Genomic DNA, 17219 nt, shown 5'->3' with positions numbered 1-17219 from the left:
ATTTTTTCTATGACTCTATCTTTTATGTCAATGTTTTATCTTACATTTCTTAAACACTCTCATATATTCTGTTTTTTTATTTTGTTTGTTTGACAAGTTTTGAATTTTGAAAGTTTTGGGGTGTAAATTGATGTCTGAGTTATAGTATCAGCCATCAGCTAAATTATGAACATTGGCTACATAACCTTAATGTAAAATGTACAGATAAATTAACCAAAATGAAAATGAAAATGTCATTTGTTAATGAAATGAACCCAAAGTAAAAGAAAAAAATAGCTGAATGTGAAAAATCCTTTGAGAATTAAAAAGACATTTTCATCTGAATTCTCATGTCTTTACTGATAACATGGGCTAAATAATAAATAAATGTGGCATAAACACAGACTATGGCATTCACCAATTGTACGTTATGATTAACTTTTGTCTCTGTATACAGTAAACTAAATTATATTTCCTTTTTTACTTTCTATTAGATTTCAGAATGTTACTTTATACACACTTGTACTCAATATTATTTATTTTTTTCTTCCAAGCAGTGTAGCTTAATTAATTGTCAAGGTTTTATTATTCTATTCAAAAGAAACTCATAAATACTTGCATCTTTAGCTTATCTGATTGCTTACTGGGAAGCAGATACATTATGACACTTTTTTTTACATCGTCCATCTGTGCCTGTCAGTCAAAGAGAAGGAGCATGGTGCATGGTGTTTATAACACCGACTGTGACCACTGCAGAGCAGAAACCTCAGTCGACTCACCACATTAACCTTTATGATAGTGGAGGGATACAAGTGACAAGACAGATCAGGTAAGTTTGTCTGTGCATTGTTCCTTTAAATACGTTAAACCATAGCTGCCTTTTTCAACCAGCTGCAGGTGACTATTTTAAGCTGCAGCATTTAGCAAGTCTATTCTGACTTACAGAAGCCTACAGTCTGAAAGGCTACATGGCAGGGCATTTGCTTTGAAATGATTTTCAGTTGTTTTTCATGCATAGAATAAAGATATTAATCCTAATTTACGGCTTTATTTCAGATCCAACCATTACCTACAGCACTTTTGAAGCCAAAGAATAAATGTCTTAAAGAAGAAGAAAAGTAAGACATTATCATAAAGAAACATGTAAGTGAGTTTAAAGGCATGCATCTGACTCGTCTGTTTCCACTTACAGTGTCTTATGAACGAATTCTGTCCATTGAAAATCTGAGTGACGTCCCAAATCCATGGAAGGGATTCACTATGAACCGCTGTATAGTTCTGGCACTGGTGGTACTGCTTGTGAGCTCGGGGGTTAATGAGCTGCATGGTGAGTACTGACATGAATCTCTTTTGTGAAAATAATTAATAAAATGTTTATGTTAAGGACATGAAGAACACAGATACAGTGCCGTACTTCTGCCTTTAACATTTTCTCATTTTCAATACCTCACAAGTCAAAAGATGTTCATGGTCATTATTTCTTCTGTTTACTAGATGCTATGGATGCTTTTGTTGAAGAGACGGGTATAAGGTCTTTCATTGGAAGTGTGCAGGATGGATCAATAACTCAGGTACCATCTGTCTCAGTAATACTTGCAGGACTCTTTTTAAGTTTCTATATTGAGTCAGTAAAATTTGCCTTTAATTTTGTGAAGCTCTCTTGTATTCAAACTTATCTGGTGACTCAAAACAAGGGACGCATTTTTCATGTGCCTGGCAATAAATCGATGTGCATCAAGGTGCCAAACCTATTCCAAGATTCCTGGAAATCTTTAAAAAGTCTTAAATACCTGTCTTTATCCAATTTTTTTTAAACTTTTTTTGCTAAATTAACCTGAATTTAATTATCATTTTTTGTGTTCTCAGATTTTTTTAACTGGATGTCCAGCACAGACAGTTTCATAAATATTCATACAAATGCAGGGAATAAAGTATTGGATGCTCAAAATTTCCTGTGGAGGCCACATACCCCTCTCTGATTTTATATTACTCACTTTGATTATATCTGCCCTGTACTCCCGTGAAACAACTAGTCCAGTTCTCTAACCTCTGTGTTACCTAGCTGCTCACCTAAATCTTTGTGCAGCTACGCCTTATTTTGATAGGTCCTCCCTGACAAAGATGTTATTCTTCTTTTCAACAGTTAAACTGTTTGGATTCAGCTCAGCATACCTTTTAAAATCTGTTAGAAATATCGCTATATGATATATTGATACAATAGAGGCATTGAATGTGCCATAAATCATCAAATTTGGGGATTTATGACCAGAAAGCATCTTTTTCCTCTACCATTTGACTTTTCATAAACACTGCATTAATTCTGAAAATTCAGAAGAAATCCCTTTAATTTTTTTCCATGCAAAAGGTGGTATTATTTTTACTCAGTCCAGGTCTTAAAAAGGTCTTTAAAAGTTTTAAATTAGATCTTCAAAGAGTGTAGGAACGCTGCCTTCATCATCAGGCTCAAGGAGATTAGGAGAAAGTCTGGACAAAAAGACCTTGAAGTATCCATCTATTTGGCTGGTAGTTCCTTAACTCTAACCTCAGTTTTTTTTGCAGTTTAATTACTTTTACTAGTTAGGAGCCCTTTTGCTTAATAAAGTCCATCAAACTATCAGAGTTTAATGGAATATAGGTTGATTTGTGAGATTATAAATCTTCTCTATAAAGAGGATTCCTGGTAATACCATCTACCTTTATTACTGGGCTTTATCTCAGTGTTACTGGCACCACAGGGATACTTTTTTTTTACAACATCAATTTTAATTATCTTTTATTTTTACCATTAAGATTGTTAGGCTTTTAGTGCAAAACTTCAGCCAGGAAAATGTCTCACTCATGCACAAATCTTGTCATTTAACACACAAACTTGGGTGGAGATGGTGAGCTGGATGAAGGGTTGAATATATCAGGGATCACAGCTGTTGATGAGCAGTTCTCAAAGCCTTAATCAGTGTTAATCAGTTGAGCATAGGCCTGCTTATTGCATGTATTGTGCTATAGACAAATATAGCAATACTCCTTCATTGTGCTGTCATGCTAATGTAGTCTGTCATATTTTACAAGACCAGGGTCACAATTATCATTGAGCATTCAACCAGTTTTTATAAAAGCTTATAAAATCCTTAAGCCATGCATGTATTTTTGGTGATAGTTTAGCTGCAGATGTGTTTTACTTTAAAAAGACATAGTCACTACAATGTCAGACTTACAGATTTACTGTAGTACTAATGAAAATGATCAAATTAGTTCCTCAATATTGCTTATATTTATAAAAAGACCATGCTGTAAATTCTAGTCCACAAGTTTCCATATAAAAGTGTACAAATGTCCAATAAACATGCAAAGTTATGACATTATTCATATCTTTTCTTATTCAGAGTAATAGTATAGTAAATTTACCTGAGCAATATATCTGCTGAACTGGCATGAATCTTGCTTTCCACCTCTAGATTTCCTTATGGGACAGTTTCATGTGGTGGTGGGGATCTGAAGAAGTTGGAGCGATACGGAGAAGAAAAAAGCCAATGAGCAGTAAAGTTGTCCTGAAACCCAAAATTAAAGAGTGATGCAGCTGTATGAAGGACAATAACAGATGACAACAGCAACTGGTTTGTGAATAAGGAATACAGTCTCCAATACACTTTGTATTTAATAATATATGGGTGCAGAATATTACTTATAATCAGTTTTTAAAATCACAATAATTATTGGATAAAGAAAAGACATTTTTTTTTGTAAACAGAATAAAATGATAAAACAAATTGTCAACATATCTAATGGTAGAATTATCTTGGTTTTATTAAATGATAATTTCTTAGTGTGTAGAACACTGCGCCTTGTGTGTATACTGCAAATAATACATTGTCTTTCTGTGTAAAATATGGAGCTTAAAGCAACCTCTGTGAATAAACATGTGCATTTAATAGCATGCGAACTGTGTGAATAAATAAATGATATCAGAGCAAGAATGAAATGAAAGTTTCCTCCACCAAACAGACACTGATCATTGACTTTTTAAGACAGAAATGGAAGCTGCTTTAGCGACAGCCACACTCTTTTGCTACCACATCTGGCTTGATGGACAGGTAAGTCCCATGTTGGTTCAGGTCTACCACCTCCAGATGTTCATAAGCCACAGGCACACAGCATGGTGCCCGCTCCTCCACATTCCCACTCTCAATGTGAAAGTTTAGCAGGACGGCGTGGTTGTTGGTGTTGACGAGGGGAAAAGCACAGGAGCCATGGCAGTTGTTGATGTTTGCAGTGTTTGGACCAACAAGAGTCCTTTCAAGGGACACAGTGAGGCTCCTCAGCGCACAGACGGAGCCACCCATCGAGTTACCAGCCCTGGCAGCTCGCAGCCTTTTCTCCACTTCAAGTGCACGAGCCACCGTCTGTAAGGCCTTCAGCAAAAGAAATGCACAGTACTGGCTTTCTCCTGAGCAGAGAGGAAAAATAAACAGTTAAATATATCATTGGGGTCATTAACCAGAGACATTTTGCCCTTTGTTTGATAAAATGTTGAAACCATTACCCCCAAAAATAAACAGGCAGGCCAACTGAAATAATACACTAAGCTAACTGATAGGCTAAACAAGTGCAATTTACAGATATAACAAATGGTTAAATGAGCTAAATTTATTGAAAATGAAAAGGTTTGCTTAAATCAAACAGTAAACAGTTGAAATACTAGGAAAAACTATGTGGTTAGCTAAGGGATAGAGTGCCTTAATAGCAAATGGTTATGATAGGTAGGACTTTGGCTATAATAGCTAGAAGTTGACAAATGAAATTGTAACGGTAGCTTGTGGAAAAGTAGTAAACATAGTAAAAGCCTCCTATTTGATAAAATAATAAAACCATTAGCTCAAAGAAACCGTAGATCTCATACGCCCCTTCTCACAGACTGTTACTGTGAGTTACTTCGTCTGTCAGAATGGAAATACGCATTAAAACTTTCAAAATAAAATCAGATTAAATTTTCAGTTAGGTTCTGTTAAGGGTTGAGGTAAGAGTTAGGACACCAAAAGTCAAAAGTTATAAAACGGACCTATTAAACCTCATTAAAACAACATCCTTTAGCTGCATTAGCTATGTAGATGACAAAGCTACATAGCTAAAGCCAAAGCACACAAAGCTAACGTTCATTACATAAGCTAGGTAGTTGTCATCAGCTTTCATAGCTTTTGCTGCATTTGCTAAAGCTTGCATTACCTGAGCTTTTGTAGCTACATCGTAGTGTACTACAATGTAGGAACATTAACTAACTAGCATAGCTATGTCAGCTCTAGCTAAAGCAAGTCACCCCTCATATCCACTACTAAAACTGGTTGGTACATAGTTTATTAATGAAATGCTTCCCAGTCCAGTATGTTTTCAATGCAGTTATTTCATTCATGTAACTATTGGACCATATTTATGAATAAAGCTGAATTTTTAAAAAAATCTATAACTAGAAACACAATCTACAGGCAAACTGCTGCACTTCTGTTCTGACAGAGATGGCGTTCAACAGTAACAGTCTGCGCAGGGCCATATTAGCCTTAAGTAAGTGGTAGCCAAGAGCATACACCTTCTTCCACTTCAGTTGGTAAGACTGATTGTCTTAAATTTGTAGTATTATTGACTTTATAAAGGTAATAGTGAAATAACATTCACCTCTGAAACATTAGGACTGTCATTTAAGGGGATAAGAGTTAACAGTGCTTTTGGTGTGAGTCAGAGAAAAAACAAAAAAAAGGAAACTGCTTTATGAGACAATGTTTTTTTGGCCACTCATCACCTGCTGCTGGTTCCTTCTTTGGAAACACACTGAGTTCTTTGAGTCTTTCCAGCCTCTCTGCAGCTCTCTGACCCACATCCTCCTCCCTTATCACTGCTGATATCTGCTCCACCGTCTGCTCCAACCTCTGCCTGACCTCCTCCAGAAGGGCAGGAGACATGGACAGCTCTTTGGGACGCACCTGAAACCTGGAGCTCCAGCTGGAGTAAGAGAAAACAGTAAGGGCAGAGGAGTTAATCAGCGCTGCCAGCAGGGTCTCACTGGAGGACAGGCCGAGTGTCAGGGGGGGCAGGGACTGTAGGGAGTCCAGCTGGAGTGGATGGGAGGGATGGCTCTGGGGTAGGATGTCACTCAGAAACCGCCGCATCTCACAGAGGAAGAGGGATGTTGTGGATGTACCTGAAAAGTGTGAATATCTAAAAAAGAAAAGAAATGTCTTACTAACCACTACTCTGATGTTAATCATCGTAAAGTGTCAACTATAAAGAACAAAAAAGCCAACCTTGTATCAGTTCCTCTTTCTCCTGAGAAAAGCAGAAGCGGAGTCATGCTGATGTTACTTCCTGATTTTAGTCCGTTGAGAAAATCTTTCATTTGTTGCTCTGCAAAAAGAGGAAACATGTAAGTAGGGCACATTTACAAGAAATAACTCTCCATGTTACTCATATTAAATCTTACTCATATCAGGGGCATTTGGCACGGCAGAAACCCTCCATTTGTGGTGGACTTTGCCCTTGGATTCTTTTCCTGCCAGCATTATGTATTGTGTTTCTCCTGAAATGCACACAGGCTAGAAAAAGCAACAGAACAAAAATAGCTCAGTTAAGGAACTTCAGGGCAGTTATAAATGATAAAATACTCAAAATTAGTCTTTATTTACCTGTGTGTGAGGATGCAGTGCACGGCTTGTGAAAGTAATGTCCAGGTTTTCTTCTGTGAAGGGTCTTTTGAAAGCTAAGAGCAATACAGGGTTCCGCTTCAGCATCTGAGAGTGTGGGAGGTCAAATGTCAACTCGAATGCTTGACTCTCATCTCCCTCTGACAAAAGTCCTGATAGAGAAAACAAAACATGCTGTAAAATTAAAAAGAATCAAACCGAAATTAATGTAACAAGGAGCTATGTTACCTTCAGACAGTTGCAAAACTTCCAGTCCATTTCCCTGGTTTCTTTTCATGAGCTCCAACAACACTAAAGCTGACGTGTTGTCAGATTCTCGGCAGATTCCAAACAGGGTCAGGGTGCGGTTTGTGAGCTCGCTTTCCCCGACACCTTCACGCAACGCTGCAAATATATCATCCACAAAGCAGGGTGGAAGGTGAGGGGAGTGATAAGAAACTGTGGAGGCCATTGAGGTGTGAGCTGCATGCTTTATTTTCAGATTGTCTCCTGACTCTGCAGTTGTTGTGGGATGATCTCCTGTCAATGAATCAGAAAATGAACAAATTACTCTGCAAGCTGAGAAACAGAGCCAGAGGCTGGAGCAGCATGCAAACAATCCAACTCATGCACAAAACACAGCTATAAAACATATGCTTAAAATCATATGAATAATGATGCATATGGGAATTTGGGTGTTTTGTGCTCTCTAACCTGTTGTTGTGGGGTTGTAGGGTGGGATCAGGGACACGCAGAGCCTGGTCCAGCAAAGCATCACGGCTCCACAGAAGAACAAATCCACAACCAACATATTTCTCTGTCTGATTGTTTCTATGTGGTCAAACTCACGAAGATGGGAGTTTTATCCTCCCGCCTTCCCTCCTCAGTAAAAGGGGCCAGAAAAGGAAGATCATGTGTCCTTGATGGTTCAGACAGTGGACTCTGTTTGAGGTGTTTCCGGTACAGAAAGGTGCATTCCTCAGTGGGGTGAAAAGGTGGTTTGCCGGGTTGAAAACACACTCAGCATTCTCTTTTTAAAATCAGTATTTTTACTTCAACCTAAGCACGTTTTACATGAGTACAATTCTCTTGTACTTTTCCACTTTGGTTAGATACACAGTAGCACATAGAGAAAGAATGATTCCACACCACATCCATAAACAGTAAAAACTGGAGTGCTGATATCTCAGAGTTAAACATTTCAGAGTTGAGTTAAACTCCCAAAGTGTAATTTAACTCTTTTCTGAGTGAAATGTTGTTCAGTGTTGGAGCTGACAGTGTAGATCCACCAGTGTTGGTTCAACTTTGTAAAGAGTCAACTTCTCTAAGCTCTGACCACTGCCACATTTGGATATTTGGACTAATAATGCCTTTGGACATAGTGTTTAGATGTGTTATAGATGTGTTGTCTGTCTTACAGTGATCCCTGCTGGGATTCCTTAGCTCATCTGCAAGACTTTTTGTTGTTTTAAATTTGAAACGCATTTGCACCATGTGTGAAATTATCCACTGACTTAGAGTTACCACTTGTGACTTCAGGTGTTTCTAAAGGATACACAGAACATATTCTTCATCACTGCATTGCTATGAGGTTGACTCTCTGCTGTGTTCTTGTCAGAGGAGACTTACCAGGGATTTTCTAGAGTTACTGCAGCTCTGTCATATTGTAAAATATTTAACATTTTCAAAAGTGTAGTTTCAATACATATCGACAATTAACCTGGGAGGTAGGGGCGTTAGCCTGTTGGTGAAAGCAGCATCAGCTCTGTAATAATGAGGCATTATAGCAATGTGACTGTGTAGCCTGCCTGAAATCCATTGAAGAATGCTAAATCTTTCATGGGGAAATGCAAATCACTGACTTTATTTGGAAAAAAAAAACAAACTGTAACTATAACTCTAAACTGTAAATGGTGTATGTTGTGTGTCCATTATTTTTGTGTGGGATTGCCACAGTGGGAAGTGATAAGTCTTTTGACCAATCTGTGGACTGGGGTTGCAGAGGTACACTAGGCATGCTGGCAGAAAGGTACCTAAAAGTGGGACGGTACTTTCCTAACTTTTGATGGTGGAAATGTAAATGTGTACTCGACGGCAAAAAACTAAACTGGACTGGTGGAAACACACCATTAGAGATACAGACTAGAATTTCCTGTCCAGATACAGTGACTAATAAGACTTTGTTCTCTCTGAGGGTGACACTTCAGGTGGGTTCATTTGTGCAAGCTCACTGTTTTATTTTACTATCAAACTGTGCATCCTTCTAAAATGATGAAATCATTCATACTGACTCTCAGACAAGGTCAAAAACTGGGCTTAATGTGATGACCTTCAAAAGAAAAATATGAGAACACTGGATGATGTGAAGTACTACTGAGAGCTGTTATACTAATGAATGTTTTCAATGTATCTGCTCTCATTCATACTAAACAGTGTAAACAGTCTAAAAAAAAAATAGAGAAAAAGAAAACCACAAGATGTAACTCTGTCTCTCTCTCTACTACTCTCACAGCTGCTGCCTTGTTTTTTCAGACAGTCAAGGTCTCCGAGCTGTTTGGTAGCCATGAATCCCAAGAGATAAAGCAAAGAATGACAAGCACTATTCATTATTGTCCAACTTCTGCTACATGTTTTCAACAAAGTGTTTTCTAGGACATTTTTTTGGCAGGTACCACATCATCCCATTCCTTGCTGACAATGAGCTGAGGTCATTTCTGTCTACCGTGGGAATCAGGGCTTCCACTTCAAATTAAAACTAAAACCTTTAAAATTAGTGTAACTCTGAAGTTTATCCGGATGTTTGCATATACAGTGCATTAAGAAGTATTCAAACACCACATTTTTCAACTTTTTTTATGTTACAGCCTGATACTACAAGCGTTAATTATTTTTTTCTCTCAGTGAAACAGAATTTAATTTCTTTTGCAAATTCATGAAAAATTAAAACTGAAATGTCACATTGACAGAAGTATTCAGAATATATATACAGTGCCATGAAAAAGTATTTGCCCCCTTTCTGATTCATGATTTTTTTGCATATTTATCACACTTACATTTTTCAGATCATCAAACCAATTTTAATATCTCACAAAGACAGCCCAAGTAAATACAAAATGCTGTTTCTAAACAATGATTTTATTTATTAAGGGAAAAAATTCCCAAACTATCTGGCCCTATGTGAAAAAGTAATTGACCCCCCTTGTTAAATCACGAGTTAACTGATCACAGTTCTTGGAAAGCTGAGTTCAATTTCACTGGCCAAACCCAGGCCTGATTACCACCAGATTTGATGAACAAGAAATCCCTTAAATAGAAACTGTCAAAGTGAAGTAGGCTATGAGATCTCAAGAAGAAACACATCATGCCAGGATCCAAAGAAATTCAAGAACAAATGAGAAACAAAGTGATTGAAATCTATCCATTTGGAAAAGGTTAAAAAGCCATTTCCAAAGCTTTGGGACTCCAGTGACCCAGTCAGAGCCATTATCCACAAATGGAGAAAACTAGGAAAGTGGCAAAACAAAATTACTCCAAGAGTGCAACGACGACTCATCCAGGAGGTCACAAAAGAACCCAGAACAACATCCAAAGACATGCAGGCCTCACTGGCCTCAGTTAAGGTCAGAGTTCATGAGTTCATGACTCAACCATAAGAAAGACACTGGGCAAAAATGGCATCCATGAGAGAGTTCCAAGGCCAAAACCACTGCTGACAAAAAAAAGAACACAAAGGCTCGTCTCACATTTGCCAAGAGACATCCTGATGATCCTAAAGACTTTTGGAGAAGTATTCTGTGGACTGATGAGACAAGAGCTGAACTTTTTGGAAGGTGTGCTGCCCGTTACATCCAGTGTAAAAATAAAAGCATTTGATTAAAAGGACACCATGCCAACAGATAAACATGGTGGTGGCAGTGTGATGGTCCAGGGCTGCTTTGCTGCTTCAGGACCTCGACAACTTGCTGTGATTGACGGACCAATGAATTCTACTGTCTACCAGAAAGTCCTGAAGGCGAACGTCCGGCCATCAGTTATCCAGCTGTCAGCCATCAGACGCGAAACATACCAGCAACTCCACCTCTGAATGGCTTAAAAGGCACTAAATGGTTTTGAATTGGCCAAGTAAGTCCTTAAATGGGCAGTTCATGCTCCAAGACCCTCCAATATGGCTGAGTTAAAACAATTCTGTGAAGAAGAGTGGGCCAAAATTCCTCCACAGTGATGTGAAAGACTCATCACCAGTTATCACAAACGCTTGATTTCGGTTATTGCTGCCAAGGGTGACACAACCAGTTATTAGGTTCAGGGGGCAACTTTTTCACATAGGGCCAGATAGTTTTGGATTTTTTCCCCCTTAATAAATAAAATCGTTTAGAAACTGTCTTTTGTACTTACTTGGGTTGTCTTTGTGAGATATTAAAATTGGTTAAAGGGTTCAATCAGGGTTCTGGCTGGGTCACTCTAGGACACTGAGTTGTCTCTAAGCCAATCCTGCGTTGTCTTGGCTGTGTGTTTAGGGGCATTGTTATGTTGGAAGGTGAATGGCCCAGGCTGAAGTTCTGGGAGTTGCGGAATCTGTTTTCAGTGAGGATAACCGTTTTGCTCCGTTTAGTTTTCCATCTACCCTGACCAGTCTCCCAGTCCCTGCTGCTGAAACACCCAACCAAGTACAACTCATCAGCTACCCATGACCATCCTAACAGTGAAGCATGGTGGCAACAACATGCAGTAGGGGAGTTTTTTCAGCAGCAGGAACTAGGAGAATGGTCTAGGTGGGATGTTTTATATTTCTTATAAATTTGGATAGCATTTCTAAAATTCTGTTTTCACTTTTTTCATGATGGGGTACTAAGTGTTGATCTATGAAAATATAAATGATTTTTCAACTATAGCATAAAGGCCACAAAAAAATAATACTGAATGAGGGGAAGGGGTCTGAATACTTTCTGAATGCACTGTTTTGTTAGTTTTTTAGCTAATAATAACAAACAAACAAACTGGAGTTAATACTGATACATCTGTTTGGCACAAGTAGTAAACAAGACCATTAGAAAGAGGAATGATTTTTTGTATGGCCATTTTCTATGCATGCACCCTTTGCAGTGGTGTAGCTGTCAGGGTTTATTAAGAGCACTGCTAAATAGACTCCTATAAAAAGCCACTCTTAAAAGTTGAATGCGATTTAAAATAACTATTTTTCGGTCAGAAAACACAAGTTACACTATAGGAAATTGTCGGTGGAGATTCATAATGCTGCTTTATCCACATGGGGGCCAAAAAAGTTCCTCACAGGAGCTTCGATTAAATTCCTAAAAAATAAGTTGTAAACATAATGTGGCATCCATGTCAGTGACAATAACCATAACTTTATCATAAGAGAAATAAAAGTACAGACAAGCATAGTTCAAATATTATAAGAAACATTTTATTAATAATCATAAAACGCAGAAAAAAAAAACATTAACTCCATTTGTTTCATTATAACATCTTAGGATAAAAGCACCAACACCAAACAGTAACAATTTTATCATGAAATCCCAGGGCCTTTTGGAAAGTAGGTTTGCTGTTATTGCACCTCAAACCTGCCCTGGCTTCATCCATTAGAGATCGCTATACACCAACGGTAGGTCACACGTGTCCAGTGTCAGTTTACTCCTTAGATAGCGGGAGCAATCATCACAAAGGACAGTGAACCGCCTTCTTAGACACAGATAAAGACAGAGGCATTTGTGAGATGAGGAAGATGCTGAAAGTCTGAGCCATTTCACAGCTTCTCGAGATCAATCTGACTCATAAAGCTTTAGAAATCTGGATTTCACTGGTCAGGCTGCGTGTATGTGATAGTGAGAAATAGTCTTGGGAGATATGAAAGGCTGCCAAGTTTTTTTTTGCCTTCACTCACTCGCTCGCTCTCTGAGGGGATGTAGGGGTCCTGAGTTGGGTTAAAAAAGGGACTTCATAATGCCACAAAATGGTGAAAACATTTGTGACAAGCAGTAGTTTAAATAAAGTTGTTTACATCATTTCAAGGGAAGTTCCTGAGTTAAGACCTTTGGCAGGAATTCGAGTAAACAGCTCTCACAGATTTACAACAATGCCTCAGAACTGAACGCACTGGAGATCTGCATTGAAGCTTTCATTCAAATCATGTTTGTACGCCAAGGACGTTAATAACAGCACCTCACCCCCCGGACTGATTGTACGAGAAGCTAAAAAAAACTGGTTGAAATCTGTGATGAACGAAACCTCCCAAAAACTATTCCCACATGCACATACACAACGCCGCCAATCCAAATTAGAGAAACTTATGCAGATTTGACCAGATCGTAAGAAAGCTGCCAGGTGAGCTTGTGTTGAAGGTTATTAACCCATGAAACCCTGCAGCACAACAGTAGAAGAGTAGTATTCATCAATAGCTGCAATTTCCTTGTTTTAAGTGTAGGAGAGCACCGTGCTGTCTGTCTGACGAGTAGTATTAAAAACTGACAGGAATCCGAAGACATTTAAAAGCTCAACATGGAACTGCAGTCATATCAAACACCAAGAGTAAGAAAATCATAACAGCATTAACAATAATTACAAAAAAAGAGCTCTCAGTGCTGGTAACAAACAGTCTCTAATTCTGATCTAAAAGGACCGCTTTCACCTTGACACTCGCAGGTGAAAACCACCTGTCTGTCTGCAGAGTGAGTGCACAGGACAGGACAATAAAGCTTTCATTAATAGTCTAATCTTCCCTTCTCTCAGATATAACCCCACTAGTGGAGAAACAAAGTGTGTACACTTTGAGCTGAAGTGTGTTCCCACTATGAGGGAGGGGAAAAAAAGGAAGCTTGGCTGCTCGCATACACTCTATTAAGAGTGTTTTAACTTTTTGCAAATAAACAAATCCACACATTAAAAGGTAGAGGGGCTAGTCATTAAGACATTTAAAGACAAACTGTGTGTGAGAGGCTCACACTTAGTTGTGTATGCACCAGTTTGAGAAATTGGAATTGCGATTGTTTGGAAACAGAAGCACCATTTTTCCTGAAGAATCTGGGTTGATATAAAAAACAAAAGAAACATCCAATATAAGCGATGATGGTTTTAGTCGAGCCTCCTGTGGGTGCCACAAGGGCTCAGGTGAAGCTGTGTCACCGTGTTGTTGCAGGCACCATCTGTTGCTCCTTGGCTTCGAGCCTCCTGTTTAACAGGCTGAGTTTAAGGTCACAATGCCAGCACCAAACATCTCATTTCACTAATAGATATACTCATATATATAGACTGTATATAGATACATTAATATACCTTTCTGTTTATGATGGAGAGACATAAAAGGGGAAAACAAAACATTATGTACAGAAACAGTGTGTCTTGTTCACTAACAGAAGTTTACACCATGTGAGAAACATGCCCAAGCTGTTCGCTCACACGGCGCCAGCTGTTGCAGAGTAGTTTCAGCTAAAGGTGGAGTCTACAGGTGTACAGTAGGCATTCAGAGAACCAGACAGTTTAAATATGAGGAACAGAAATGCCAAAAAACAGCTTTAAAAACGTCCCTGTGTACAGCACCAAGTATTCAATTTGTATCGGATGTTTTCACGGCAGAATAAATAAGATCAGGAACAGTCCAAATGTAGCACCATTGTTTTCAGACTGTGAGTCAAGTACACACACTATTGCATTCTACAATGTCGACACATTTCAGGATTTATAACAAAAATAAAGAGAAAAACAAACGACAAGGCAAATGAAGAGACTGACAGCATAAATATAATAATCTAAAAATATACACAACTATACAGAGAATGGATCACATTCACAGTACAAACATTGTTTACAAAAACAAATAAGACATTAAAAAAGCAAACAAAAAAAGGTGTGAAGAGTCCAGTAGTTTCATGTGGTCATGGGTGGTTGTTTCTCAGTGTGAGGAGCTGAATGCATGAGTGTGTCTGAGCTGAATGCAGTATCATTTCACACGTGTGTCAATATTCGAGTCTTATTAAACCTGCACTTCCCACAGCAGAGATAAATACAAAGACAAGTTTAGCTTAAGAAGGGTTAAAAATTCCTGCTGTAAGAGTCTCCCACATGGTAGTGTTGATTAATAAATAGAAAAAGGAGAAGGATTTTTCTGTCGTTTTACTGAAATTGTTTTTACCTGGATTCAGCTTCACTAAAGCACGAAACAAAGATACCAAAAGTGTTAGAAGAAACACTTTGTCTCCACTAAAGAGCGGCTGATGATGTCTACACAAAGCACCGTTTCATTTCATGGATTTCATGGGTTTTAATACAAGAAGATGTACTCGTCTTTGCTTTGTTTTGTTAGCGCCCTCTGAATGTTGCTTGTTCAAAATGTAAAAAATATTGTGTGCTGATTTAAAGACAGTAATTATTTAATCTATGATTCATTCAGAAAAGTATGAGTGGTTGCTCCTTTTTGAAGCAGAAATGGAAACTTTCACTAATATTTTAAATATGTGATATTAGATAAGAAACACTGAAGCACACCAGGAAATCATAATTGTTCACACTATCACTCAAAACGCAGGCTTAACTGGTTTCACATCAGTTGCAAAGAAAGGAAACTGGACTTTGTTTTTGCCGAACAGGGAAGCTGCAACAGCTAAATTTTAAATTATTAATAATAATTATTATTATTACTTTGTTTTGAAGTAACAGGATTGAAAAGGGAGTCATGGATTAAAATCCTAAAAAAAGTAAAGCTTTCAAAGGGGTGTCAATTAACCAGCTGGGACTTGTACATCTTCTGCTTCATGATTAACTGTGACCTACTTTCCAGTGTGACAAGAAACCAAACTATCCTCATCTTGATTCATATTTCATCATCACAACAAATCACATATTGGATATAACAGAAGGAAGAGAGAGAGGGCGCACATGCAGAGGCATCAAACTGCATGACATCTGAGCAGAGTTCAGTGAAATGGTTGTCTGTGTGAGTTTGAGGCTGACATGATGAGATGAAGCTCAAAACATGGGACTTGTGCTTCAATCTAATGTGAAATGTTAACATTTGTTGTGTTAAACATCTGCTGCTATGATAGAGACTATGTTAAAACTAGTCAGCTATTGCAGCGTCGAGCACCTTTATGTTAAACAAGACATCTTGATTATTAAGTGCAGTGGGGTCTGATTTTTCACCACGTCACACAGAAGCATGACCAAAACAAAGTGAACTCTGCTCAACGTGAGGATAGTGGTGGCATTTTTGTGTGTGTTAATGTGTGTGTGTCAGAGTTCCCAGTACAGAGGCCGGTCTTGGAGGCAGTTGGGCAGCAGAGACATTTTGAAGCACCAGTGAGCGAGGAGAGTGCCCTGGTCCACACCTGGACATTTGCATAGTTTATTTAATGTTGAGGTAGTTTTCATCAATTACCTGAAACATCAAAGAGAGAAAACAATTCATTAGGGCTGAATGAAACTTTATTCAATTTTGCATTTTTTAAAATGTTCTTCATCTTGTGTATTTTTCAACAAACACAGGGAATAACACATTCTATATTAAAACCAACACAATATTAGATTAAACAAGGGCTGAACCATTATGAGAAAATATGTAATGGCTATTATTTTGACTGATGTTGTAAATTTTATATGAATTATTGTACTTAAGAGTACAACCATTTCAATGTCCTTCTCAGTTTGATTGAAAACAACACACAGCGACTCTGCAAAGAGATGTTTTATTCTTTTTTTAATGTTTTATAAATCAATGATGGGCAATTTAATTTCCCCTTTTTGACAAAAAAAAAAAAAAATACAAAAGCCCATTTAATGTCACAGGGAAAACAGATTGCTACAAAGTCATGACAACTGAATAAAAATATGTAATGTAAAACAAGTGACTGCATAAATATTCTCCCCCTTCAAGTCAGTATTTATTAGATGCACCTTTTTCAAGTCCAGCCACAAATTCTCTATTGCATTGAGGTCTGGGCTTTGGCTCAGACACCCCAGAATATTCTCCTTGTTGTCTTTGAACCATTTCTGTCTCGCTTTTGCTGTATGCCTCAGGTCTTTGTCATGCTGGAAAATAAATCTTCTCCCAGGCAGCAATTCTCTTGCAGACTGAATAAAATTGTCCTCCAGGACTTTCCTATGTGGCTGCATACATTTTACCCTCTACCCTTTACAAGCCTTCCAGGGCCGGTTGCTGAGAAGCATCCCCACAGCATGATGCTGCCACCACTGATCTTGACAGTGCGGCTGGTGTGTTTGTGGTGATATGCACTGTTTGGTTCTGCCACACAAAGCGTCTTGTCTGATGGCCAAAAAGCATCATTTAGATCTCATCGGACCAAAGAACTTTATTCCACTTGACCATGGAGTCTCCCACATGACTTTTGGGGAATTTTAGTTGAGATTTAACAAGTGGCTTTCTCGTTGCCACTCTTCCAGAACCTGGGCAACAAATGTACAAACTCATATACAGTTTTCTCCCATCTCAGCTGCTAAAGCTACTTCATAAGTGTCATAGGTGTTGTGGTGTCCTGCCTCACTAGTCTCCCTCTTGCACGGTCACTCGGTTTGTGAGGACAGCCTGATCTAGGCAGATTTACATATGTG

The 17219-nt window shown here is 38.3% G+C and overlaps 2 protein-coding genes and 1 long non-coding RNA gene across 5 annotated transcripts in view; 1 reads left to right on the top strand and 2 right to left on the bottom strand.

Moving 5' to 3' along the window:
* The first annotated feature begins 674 nt into the window (after positions 1-674).
* LOC121512051 lies at positions 675-3910 on the top strand. Its single transcript, XR_005992087.1, has 5 exons — positions 675-808; positions 1036-1097; positions 1172-1306; positions 1474-1550; positions 3432-3910. It is a non-coding gene; the product is annotated as an uncharacterized LOC121512051 (long non-coding RNA).
* A 101-nt stretch (positions 3911-4011) lies between these two features.
* amh (anti-Mullerian hormone) lies at positions 4012-7539 on the bottom strand. Its single transcript, XM_041791031.1, has 7 exons — positions 7356-7539; positions 6891-7181; positions 6645-6814; positions 6443-6554; positions 6267-6366; positions 5765-6180; positions 4012-4420 (listed from the first exon to the last, which is right to left on the bottom strand). Exons 1-7 carry the CDS (start codon positions 7450-7452, stop codon positions 4020-4022), a joined length of 1587 nt encoding a protein of 528 aa, XP_041646965.1. The 5' UTR covers positions 7453-7539; the 3' UTR covers positions 4012-4019.
* Positions 7540-12100: 4561 nt separating this feature from the next.
* dot1l (DOT1-like histone H3K79 methyltransferase) overlaps positions 12101-17219 on the bottom strand; it is a 41713-nt gene continuing 36594 nt past the window's right edge. For all 3 annotated transcript variants that reach the window (XM_041791237.1, XM_041791238.1, XM_041791239.1), the window contains one exon: positions 12101-16029. Coding sequence is in view for 1 of the 3 variants with exons in the window: in XM_041791238.1 (XP_041647172.1) it covers positions 16022-16029 (8 nt within the window). In the remaining 2 variants the exon portion in view is untranslated. The remainder of the gene's footprint in view (positions 16030-17219) is intronic.

This window comes from Cheilinus undulatus, linkage group 7, assembly GCF_018320785.1.
Source record: "Cheilinus undulatus linkage group 7, ASM1832078v1, whole genome shotgun sequence".
NCBI classification, from domain to species: Eukaryota; Metazoa; Chordata; class Actinopteri; order Labriformes; family Labridae; genus Cheilinus; species Cheilinus undulatus.
This window is presented reverse-complemented; position numbering and strand designations above follow the sequence as displayed.

What these genes read in the sequence shown, in the direction of transcription:
- amh (XM_041791031.1), bottom strand. Translation starts at nt 7,452, where the DNA reads ATGTTGGTTGTGGATTTGTTCTTCTGTGGAGCCGTGATGCTTTGCTGG. An exon ending in AGTTTTGCAACTGTCTGAAG is followed by an intron (nt 6,815 to 6,890) that starts GTAACATAGCTC and finishes TTTCTCTATCAG; the next exon opens with GACTTTTGTCAGAGGGAGAT. An exon ending in GCCAAATGCCCCTGATATGA is followed by an intron (nt 6,367 to 6,442) that starts GTAAGATTTAAT and finishes CTCTTTTTGCAG; the next exon opens with AGCAACAAATGAAAGATTTT.